Source organism: Belonocnema kinseyi, chromosome 5, assembly GCF_010883055.1.
Source record: "Belonocnema kinseyi isolate 2016_QV_RU_SX_M_011 chromosome 5, B_treatae_v1, whole genome shotgun sequence".
In the NCBI taxonomy this organism is placed as follows: domain Eukaryota; kingdom Metazoa; phylum Arthropoda; class Insecta; order Hymenoptera; family Cynipidae; genus Belonocnema; species Belonocnema kinseyi.
In genome coordinates this window covers 21,295,220-21,307,087 of record NC_046661.1, presented here as the reverse complement: position 1 = coordinate 21,307,087, position 11,868 = coordinate 21,295,220, and the positions used below count along the sequence as shown (strand labels likewise).

The following is an 11,868-nucleotide window of genomic DNA, read 5'->3' as shown; positions in this document are numbered from 1 at the left end:
TTCAAAAAAAACTTACCAGTTCCCGTACTATTTACAGAACTCGACTGCGACATTTGCATCTGCATAGACATCTGGTTGTTGTTCTGTTGCATAACAAGGGTCTGCTGTTGATGTTGTTGCGACAACAACTGTTGCATTTGAGAACTGTTGGCCATTCCAGTACCTCCCATGTTGCCACTTTGAGATCGAAGGAGCTGCTGCTGATGCTGCATTTGAGCTGCACTCATCTGCAGGCCACCCGCGTTTCCCATTCCGAAACCACCTTTAAAAAATGGACGATCTTAGGTCAGATTTAATCAAATAAGAATTTTCCTCTACACATTCTGCGACTGGCATTCTACTTACTTTGGTGTCCCTGTTGATTGAACTGCGGTCTCATCTGAGGCTGGAAGCTTTGCTGCTGCATAAGAAGATGCCGCCACTCTTGCTGAGCACCACGACCAGCAATACTATTCCCCAATGTATCTGAGGGTCCGACGCTGACGTTCGGCGGCCGCTGGTTGTTCGTCCTCGGGTAACCCAGCCTTTGGTGCATCTGATGCATCCCACCTATCGCGGCCATTCCGCCACCGCCCATGTACATATTACCACCTGCTGCGTGCAAAGTTTGCTGCTGCTGCTGTGCCATTTGGGGCCTCATCATCGGACCTGAAAACATAAATTCATTAATTTATAAGATAAATAAATACAGAAAGTAGCAAAATAATTGAAGACATCAGAATTGTTTAAGTTATCGGGACCTTAATAATTGGCAGCACTGAGAAAGTCAGTAACCTTCTGCATATGAGATTTTATTACAAAGAATGCTCGCCAAGCTAGTAATGACAAGCAGCTTTAGGCAAACTCGATTTGGTAACATTTAAATAAAAAGGAAGTAGCAAAGTGAATTTATTTTATATTTTTTCGGGATTATTAGGGTGAATTCATACAAACAGCCCGTGACGATGAAAATAGTCAAAATTGACCCCCCCCCCCCCAATCGTGATAGACCGTGACAATCTGAAAAACCATCTCTAAGGGACATATGACGAACTACCGATCCTCCCCTCTCCGTGCATATTCGGAAGAAAATAAAATTTTCATTTCAATACATTGCATTGCCAATTAGTAATATCCAAATATAAAAAAGGTAACTTTGCTACAAATTTTCTAATTATACAGTTTAATCACTTCAAACCATAATAACTTGAGAGGCATGGTTTTATTTTTCAATCAAATTGTTTTTCTTTTTCATAGATTAAGCTTTTAATGAATTTTCATTATTTTGAATTGTTTAAAATGGTTTTAAGCTCTTTCAAATCCTTTTGCATTCTTTTATTATTTTTAACAGAGAATTTTGAATAGAAAATTCAAGCCATTCCGAATATTCAAGCATTAATGAGAATGTAAAAAATTTAAAGATTCCATAAAATTAAAAAATTGCAGGAAAATTAAGGAATTCAGAGAATTTAAGGAATTCAAAGAATTTAAGGAATGCACAGAATTTGAGAGCTTTAGGAAATTCAGGGGATTTTGAGAATTCAAGGACTTTCAGGAATTCAGAAAAATTAGGGAATTCAGAGAATTCAAGGAATTCCGAATATTAAAGGATTTTTGGTAATGTAGGAAATTTAAAGACTTCAGAAAATTTGAGGATTTGAGAAAATTTAAGAAAGTTCAGAGAATTTAAGACATTTTGAGAATTTGAGGAATTCAGATAATTTAACCCTTGCTTGTCACACTTTTGCTGAGTAACAGACTTGCCACTTGGGGTCCATATGGACCCCAGCGTAGAAAATTGTTAACAAAACTACTCGATCGATTTACTTGAAATTTTTTTTATAACTTCTTGGACTTTTCTTGGATGTTTCTTGCATTTTCAATCAAAAATCGGTTTATTAGAGCATGCACACTATACACTTTAATAGCTACACGTGAGAGAAAGAAGAAAAAGAAAGAGAGCAAGCAAGCAGTAGAACGCAAATGTCTATAATGATAGCGTTTAAAACATTTACATGTTTAAAAAAAATCGTTCGTAATAGAGTTTACACGATTTATCATTTTTAAGCTATTATATACTGAAAAAATATTCACTCCAAAAAATCAATTTCGAAGGTTCTTACCTAAAGTATTGCTATTGTTCGCAAATGATAGATATACTCATGAACTATGAGCGACTGTGACTTAAAACCCGCTGCTCTTGAATTAAGATACTCAAATTTCAGCTAGAAAAGGTGCTACTTCTGGGTTCCACATGGACCCCCAGTGGCAAGCAAGGGTTAAAGAAGTCTAAGATTTTAAGGAATTGAACGAATTTCAGGAATTAAAAGAATTTAACGAATTCGGAGAATTTAAGATATCCAGAGATTTCCATTCATTCAGAGAATGCAACTGATTAAAAATACTTAAGGCATTTTGAGAATTCCGAATTATAGAAATTCAGAGAATTTCAGTAATTACGAAAATCTAAGGTTTTCGTTGAATTTACAGAACTTCAGGGATTTTAGAGCTTTGAACGAATTCGAGGAACTTCAGTAATTCAAGGAATTTACAATATTGGAGGATTTCAAGGAATTCAGAGATTTTAAGATAATCTGCCAAATTTGCATGGCTCTAGATATAAAACTCTCAATTAAAGATAAAAAGAAAAAAGAATTTTATTTTCGATTTTGAAAGCTTTACATTTATAGATTAAAGGCTCAATTTTTATAGCTTCCAAAACTTTAAAAGTGTACAATTTTTAGTATTCCTCATTTACAGGTTATTTAATATCAAATACTTTAAAGTGGGATATATTCAATTTTTTAAAGTTTTTAATTTAAAATTCGAAGTGTCTCGTTATCCCGAAATTTGGGATGAGTAGTCAAATATTTGTTATAAGCTTCGCTGGTCATCCCAAAATTTCGGGATGAGCGTATCCCCTTTTCCAACTCCTCCAATTTTTCGGGACGATTAGACACATTAGATTCTAGATTGATCGCTTCCTGCTCGATAATATATATATATCTCGCGCTTCGCGTTTGATAATGTTTTTGCCTTGCGCTACGCGCTCGATCTTTGTGCACAGACATTTTTAAACTAAAGGTGAAAGCATCGACAAAAGTAATTTGCTCATTGTGAATTCTCTTTTGTTAATTTCCTTCGGCTTTAACGAACACATTCTCATCACATATCTCATGTTTCGCCCACGAGTTTATCCCTGAAATTTGTATATCATTCCCATAAATGTATATTATTATAATTCATAACTTGCATTTTTATTAACACGGACGGAGTTTCATTGTTCCGTTTAAAAAATGCGCATTCTTTAAAAGAAAATTGATATTAAACATTTTATTGCAACTTTTGTCGTTTTCCCTTCAATTGATTTTGATCATTTCCAATATTATTTGTATACTTTAAACTTTACACATACGGTCTAGTGAGCAGCCTTACTCTATGAAAAAATGTTATGAATCAAAATTTAATCACTCTGAAAAGTACATACACTGATGTTAAAATCGGTTCCCTCACACCGCCCCCTGGGGATGGGGTGGGGGGCATCTTGAAAATCTTAACTGGGAACCCCTATTTTTTATTACATATTCGGATTCTTTGGATAAAAATGCGTATGATTTGTCTAAAACATTTTTCTCGTTTCGCGTTAGATGGCGCTGTAATTGACGAAATTCAATTTTTCTTCATTTTACTGTTACTGAGAATGCACGCTTACAATTCTGCAATACATTAACAATAAAAGATACACCATTTTTATTGTGACATGACTGACCACGGAAAAAAAAAGAATTTTTTAAATCGCTACAGAATCGTTGAACGAGTGCAATAAGAACTCGTACATAAAAAAATACATCGCGACGAACATAGGTAAATCCTCCATCTTTTTGAAGGCGGTTAAAAATAAAGTTAACATTAACAGTGTTTCCTGAATATTCCTAAATTTTAGCTCTGGCATTATTGTAGATTGAGGTCAGCGGAGGCTATCAAAACATTACGAAAGTGTTTACTTTTTTCTTTCCTTAAATACAGTAAATTGGAAAAAATAAATTTAAGACAAAACTCATTTTAGTTAGGTCAAAGATTATTCCAAATATTACTTTACAATGGAGTATCTAACCATACGAGAAAAAATTGAAATGGTTCTGGTGTATGAAGAAGCTGGAAGAAATCTTGATAATGCTGTCAATCTCTACGCTCAGCTTTTTCCAAATAGAATTCGGTCACGTGCTTCATTTTATCGTACTATTACAAAATTTACCACCGATGGAAGTGCTCAACCTAAGAAGAAGACCCGTATATCAACAGTCACTGGACAAAATAATGAAATTGCTGAATTAGCTGCAGTGGCCAATAATCCTCACGTTAGTACACGAGAAATTGCTCGTGATTCCGGAATGTCTCAGAGAAATGTTTGCAAAATTTTGAAACGTAATAAATTTCATCCGTATCGGCGTTGATTTCCAAAATCGAGTAGCTTTTTGTCAGTGGGCACGTAAACAAATACAACAAAATCCCAACTTTTTTCGTTATGTATTATTCTCTGACGAGTCTTCTTTTACGAACCATGGAATAGTTAATCGACACAACATGCACTACTAAAGTATTGAAAATCCGCAATGGCTTCGTGAAGTCGAACACCAGCGTCCATGGACTGTCAACGTATGGTGTAGATTGTAGAATAATGTACAAAAAACTTATCGGTCCCCAGATTGTCGAAGGCAGCTTAAATGTTCCGAAATATCAAGAAATTTTGGAGAATGAAATGCCAATATTGCTTTAAGACTTGAGCGGTAACACGAGAAGTTCTTCATTGTGATTTCAATGGTCGCTGGATTGGCAGAGGCGGTCCGATAAATTGGCCTGCAAGATCGCCAGATCTTACTTCACCAGATTTCTTTTTTGGGGCTATCTGAAAGACAAAGTGTACAAAGAAAAACCAACGACACGTGAGAATATGATTGACCGAATCACAAGTGCATGTGCTGAAATTCAAGAATATACACTTATCCGTAGTGTAAATTCATTTGAATTACGTATTAATAGGTGCATTGAAGCCGAAGGTCATCAGTTTGAGCACTTACTTTAATTAAAAGATAATTCCCTGAGGATCTCGAATCGTCAGAGGCGAGCGGACTCACGTTAATCAAGCACCCTGAAGGGAACAGAACACTGCTACGTCCACGTCGTTGTTCCTGGGTTACGCTAAAAGTAGTAGTTTCTTTTAAAACTAATTTCAAGTATTGCAGAATCGTAATCGTGCGAATGTAACAGTAAAATGAAGAAAAATTGAATTTCTTTGATTACAGCGCCATCTATCGCGAAACAAGAAAAATGTTTTAGACAAATCATACGCATTTGTATCCAAAGAATTTGAAAATGCAATAAAAAATAGGGGTTCCCATTTATGATTTTGAACTTGTCCCCACCCCCACCCACAGGGGCGGTGTGAGGGAACCGATTTGAACATCAGTGTGATAAAATATTGATTCATAACATTTTTTCATAGAGTGCCTTTTTTCAAGATATTTTCATGTGTTTTTTTTTAATTTTGTAAATGCTATAACTGTGGTCATTTTTGGTTTAATGAAAAAAGTCATCAGGATAAATTGTTCAACTTTTTAAATACTATACACATCCGGACATAAAATTTTTGAATTTTCAAAAAAGTGGCCTCAAAAATATTCAAAATGCGTTCACTTTTTGAATTTTTATTCAAAAAGACTGGCTAACGAACTTGGCCCTTAGTTTAGGACACTATTAGAGTGTACCAAAGGCCAATCTAATAGAATGCTTTTTTCAAAAGTTATTGTGCTCATAGACAGACAGACAAACGTAGACATTTGACAACTACTGGGGGGGGGGGGGTCAAATTTTACACAAATCTAATACTTTCTCTGGTGAAAATGCATTAAAAACATTAACAACCTTTTTTTTATCGTGTGTCGAAAAAATAAATTTTTGTATTCAAAAAGTTGTTATGATAATCTTGTAGGGCTATCGAAAATTAACATTTTTTTTTTCAATTACTATGAACAAGTGTACAGAGAATTTTTGACTCATGACAAAATAAAGTCTCAACAATTTTCAAAATAAGCTCACTTTTAGAATTTTTATCCAAAATGGCTGACTAACGAACATGGCATTTAGATTTTTTAACTTGGCATTTGGACACTAAAAGAGTGTACGAAAGGCCAATCTAATATAATTTTTTCAAAAGTTATCTTGCTCACAGACAGACCGACATGAAGACAGACAAGCAGACATACAAATACATTCGTGAAAACCTGTTTTTCGGATTCAGGTGGTCTCAAAACGTGGACCTTTTGACAACAACTTGAGGGGAGGGGGGGGGCTAAAATTGTACACAAATCTAATACCTTCTCTGATAAGAATGTAAAAATGATTTATTTGTCATAAATAATTTTCTGATAGTTCTGTTTTTGGTTTTAATTGGAAAAAAAGCATAAAACAAAAATTTTTTTTTTTTTGAAACTCTACACACGAGACGAAAAAGAAATTAAAAGACAAAAGTTGTGATGAGAATGTGCCCACGCAGCGGGCAGATTTTTTTTTACTGTTAATGATGTTTTTCATGATTAAAACCGAACCAACGCATCCCATCAAAAAGTGATTGATAACAAATTTGAAGATCTTTTTCAAATGCACATTTTTTATCGAATTATCTTGTAACGTATTTTGCATAGTTTGGCCGCAAAATGTAATTTTCGGATTTTTCATTATTTTGTACTAGTAGTCAAAATTTGAATTTTTGATTTTTCAAGAAAATTCAAAAACGTGTTATGATAATCTTGCAGGACATTCAAAAACCAACATTTTTTCATATCGTGCGTTATTTGGCGAAAAATGTTCATTTTCGTGTGTTTTTTGGAATTTTGTAAATGCTTTAACTCTGGAAAATTTTGGTTTTATGAAAAAAAGTCATTAGGATAAATTGTTCGTCTTTTTGAATACTATGAATAACCATACAGTGAATTTTGGAAAAAGTGATTTCGAAAATATTCAAAATGTGCCCACTTTTTGAATTTTTATCGAAAATGGCTGGCTAACGAACTTGAACTTGAGTTTAGGGCACTAAACGAGTGTATCAAAGGCCAATCTAATATATATTTTTTTTTAAGTTATTGTGGAAACAGACTGACATATAGACAGACACAGTCGTAATAATCTGTTTTTCGGATTCAGGGTGTCTCAAAACATGGACATTTAACAAAAACTGGGGTGGTCAAATTTTCCAGGAATTTAATACGTTCCATTTTTAAGGTTTGGATATAGACTTTCAATCTAAGATTATTTTATTTTAAATTATTACAGTTTTAAATAATGTTATATTGAAAGTATGAAGATGAAAGCTGATCAACAAGATATATATATATATTTTTTCATTACAGTTTTGAAAGATTTGAAAAAGCGGAAAGTCATCAAATTTTCATAATACGTCTACTCAACCGATAGAAATCTCACAGTATATACTAAAGATTCTCAAGGCTCTGAGAAGCTCTGAGAAATTCTCCGCAGGAACTCAGTTAGATATATTTAAAGGTCCAGGTAGTTCGTTTAAATGCTTCGAAGGCTTTTAAATGTCCTTTGCGAAATTGACAAAAAATACGATCATAAATAACAAGCAGAGAAGCTGAAATTGAAATAATAATTCGATTTTAAATAACAAGCAAAGAGGCTATCTCAATAGACTAATAGAGTAGCCGACGCTCAGGGATCCTTTGTTAAGCTTTCGGATTAAAATTTAGAAATGGATTTTTTTTACATTTCATACTTAACAGCCTAAAACATGATAATTAGGAATCTACGCGTTTCGATGATTTCCGGTATCTAACGTTTTTTGTTAATGTTTAAAATTGGAATTAATACGTTTCTCGTAAATGGAATGAAATACGCCAAAAAAGACAACATTTTTTAATTCGACTAGAAAATTGTATATTAGTATATAAGTTACAATTATAAGTAAGTATGAGAAAATTCATCAATTAAAAAAAAATGTTAATAATTTGAAGAGAAATTTAAAAAGGGAGAGTCGGGTTAGCGACGGTCATCTACTTTAAATAACTCTGCCCGCCCGGTATTTTCTTTACTTTCTTTTCTTTACTCCAAGTATTTGAATACATAATAGTATATTACATCACAAGTAGGGTTAGACACGTCTTTACACAGGGAAGTCAATGTGCAATGTGTAACCCTACGGGGATGTAAGATATTTTACCCGAAACCATCATGTTATGAGACTGTAGAACCCCTCGAAAAGTGAACGCTAGATAACCCTTTACCGCAATGGCGCGAGAACTTCATATAGAGTGAATGTTTTTTGTTAATGATGATGATCACCGACCGAACATTCTTCTGTTTTGTTGTCTCCGTCTGTCAAATTTCTTGAAAGCCAACTCAAATTTATCCTTAGATTTTCGGAGTAATAAATCTTGCTTTGCTTCTTTCACTCCTTCATTTATGTTAAGGGCATATGTTAATTCATTTATGTTAAGCGCCAAAATTCACCATGTTCGTTCACATTTTGTGATTGTAACTGAAGTGCGTGCACAAGGTGTGGCACAATGTGAGCATGTTTACAATCACCCTGTGACGAAATTTTTCGGCGCGCGCATGCGCGCAACATGAGTACCTAGTGGGGGCATGAAATGTTTAATTTGAAAATTAACAATATTTATTATTTAATGCTTATAAAAGCTGTAAATTGCCTTTTTATTAAGGGTGCCGTCTTGTAGGTGTAGCTCAACAGAATCACAAAGCAGAATAGCATAGATGTGAAAGAGACAGAGAATCTACATTCTTTGTAATCATGAGAGTGAAAGCGATAAATAGATCTGCCCGTCTCTTTCACTCTCGCTTTACGCCGCCATTTTCTGCGCACGTGGGACTATGCGGAACCAGTGATCCCAGGTCTGAAACGAGATGTGGTCCAATCCTATGACAGGGCTATGTCCGTGTGGATATAGTAGGAGACGATGTAAATGACTGAGTTGCGCGCGCAACCCATTTCTCCTCTTCTGAATTTGAAAACTCGAAGGTGCACGATTGCCCGTCGGAACACTTCGGCGGTTCTATTTATATCTTTATCTGCTTTGAAATAAAATCAAGAGATTGGGATTTTAATATTTCCAGATTTCGATGCTGGCGATTCTCATGATTTAACTACTTTATTAAAATTTTTATTTTTTTTATTTGAAGGTTCATCTCTTTCGTTGAAAATACATTTTTGAAACTGACAATTAATCTATACCATTTTTGGTTAAAAACTCATGTATTTTGTTACAAATTCGTCTTTCTTTGTATACACTAAATTGTTTTATGGAAAATTTATACTTTTTAATTAAAAATTAAAATTTTCGGTTGAATTATCAACTGTAAATACTTTTGGGTTGCAAAGTCGTTTTGTTGTAAATGCAACTATATTGTTAAAAATTAAAATCATAATTTTTGGGTGGAAAATTCGATTATTCACTTAAAGTTGAACTACTTAGTAAAAAAATTAATTCTTTCTTATTAAGGATTCATAATTATAGTTGAAAATTTAACTATTTGTCTTTAAATTGGGTTAAAAATTCAGCTTTTTCGTAGATAATACTCTTTTTGACTTTAAAATTAAATAATTTCGTTGAAAGTTCATGTATTTTGTTGGAAATTGACCTTGTTTGGTACATCTTCTTGGGTTTAAAAGTCGATTAATTCACTAAGAGTTGAATTACTTTTAAAAAAATACGTTTTTTTAACAAGGTATTTTAATTATGGTTGAAAATTTAACTCTTTGATTGAAAGTTTAACTCTTTGATTGAAAACTCATATTTTTCGCTTAAAAAATTTAACTTTTTGTAGATAATTGTTCTTTTTGACTTTAAAATTAAATATATTCGTTGAAAATTAATGTATTTTGTTTAAAATTTGTCTTTTGTAGATCATTAATTTTTTTGGTCGAAAATTCATCTGATTGGTTGACAATTTAACAACTTTGTTTAAAATTAATTTTTTTCTTTAAAAAATTATTTATCTTTATCTGAAAATGTAACTATTATATGATTGATTAAAAATTAATCGTATATATTGGTTAAGTTGGAAAATCGTTTTATTTTTTTTATAGAACATTAATCATCTTGGTAAAAAATTCACCTTTTCCCTCGAAAATTTGACAATTGTGTTGAAAATTCGTTTTTTTTTCTTGTTCAACGCAATTTTTTAGCACAGTTTTTATCTGGAATTTGAACCATTCCATTTTTGGTTGAAACATTATCCTGTACATTGTATTAGTTAAAACACCAGTTATTTGGTAGAAAACTAATTTATTTTGTTAAAAAGTAAACTTTTGGGTTGAAGCTTGATTTATTTTGTTAATTAGCTTTTTTCCTAAAATTAAAAAACTGCAAAATAAAAAAATTGCCTTAAAATCGTCCTGATTTTTTTTTAATTTTTAAAATCTTTTCAAATACTCACTTAAAATTAATTTTTCAAAATAAAAAATCATTTTCAATTTTCTTAGCAATCACAACAATTTTTGTTATTCTTTTTAAATATTTTACAATTCTCAAAAAGCTTAATTTTTTTTAATCTGCGAAAATCTACATTGTGCTTCAAATTATTTGAAATAATTTAAAGTTTTAAATTAATTTTGAATATTTAAAAAAATTAAAATTGTAGCGTTCAAACTTAAAATTTAGCTCATTACAAATTTAACAATTCAAGGCTTTCTAATTCGAAACATTCTGGTCAAATTTGTATAGTTTTTAACAGTTGTTTGTAATGGATTGTTTTAAATGAACGGTCAAATATTTCTGATAATTAACGAAATTTTCTTTTTTTTAATTAGAAAATTTCAAATTGAATGGGTTAAAAATAAAAAATTTTTAGACTGAAATAATATTTGAAGTCATAATTGAAAATACTTTTATATAATAATACCTATTAATTCTTTAATTTTGAACGGATTGAGAGTCATCTTGTAAAATCAATTATTTTTCAATTTTTAATACCTTAAATTAAATTTAAAACATTTTACTTTGAAATTATTTCAATTAAAAAAAAAATCATAATCGAAAATAAATAAATTAATTTTCTATCAAATAATTGGTGTTTTAACTAATATAAAGTACAGGATAAAGATTCAACCAAAAATGGAATAGTTTAATTTCCAGATAAAAACTGTGCTAAAAAATTGAATTGAACAAGAAAAAAAACGAATTTTCAACAAAATTCTCAAATTTTCAAGGGAAATGGTGAATTTTTTACCTAGAAGATTAATTTTCTATAAAAAAAAACGATTTTCCAACTTAACCAATACATACGATTAATTTTTAATCAATCATATAATAGTTACATTTTCAGATAAAGATAAATAATTTTTAACAGAAAAAAATTAATTTTTAATAAAGTTGTTAAATGGTCAACCAATCAGATGAATTTTTGATGAAGAAAATTAATGATCTACAAAAAAGACAAATTTTAAACAAAATACATGAATTTTCAACGAATATATTTAATTTTAAAGTCAAAAAGAACAATTATCTACAAAAGTTCAACTTTAAGTAAATAATCCAATTTTCCACCCAAAAATTATGATTTTAATTTTTAACAATATAGTTGCATTTACAACAAAACGACTTTGCAACCCAAAAATATTTACAGTTGATAATTCAACCGAAAATTTTAATTTTTAATTAAAAAGTATAAATTTTCCATAAAACAATTTAGTGTATATAAAGAAAGATGAATTGGTAACAAAATACATGATTTTTAACCAAAAATGGCATAGATGATTAATTGTCAGTTTCAAAAATGTATTTTCAACGAAAGAGATGAACCTTCAAATAAAAAAAATAAAAATTTTAATAAAGTAGTTAAATCATGAGAATCGCC

The 11,868-nt window shown here is 31.4% G+C and overlaps 1 protein-coding gene across 5 annotated transcripts in view; it reads right to left on the bottom strand.

Moving 5' to 3' along the window:
- Positions 1-11,868, bottom strand: part of LOC117173214 (neurogenic protein mastermind) — a 758,065-nt gene that overhangs the window by 3,324 nt on the left and 742,873 nt on the right. For all 5 annotated transcript variants that reach the window (XM_033361664.1, XM_033361665.1, XM_033361668.1 and 2 more), the window contains exons 5-6: positions 346-648; positions 17-262 (exon numbers count right to left, since the gene is read on the bottom strand). In XM_033361664.1, the coding sequence (XP_033217555.1) occupies positions 17-262; positions 346-648 (549 nt within the window). The remainder of the gene's footprint in view (positions 1-16; positions 263-345; positions 649-11,868) is intronic.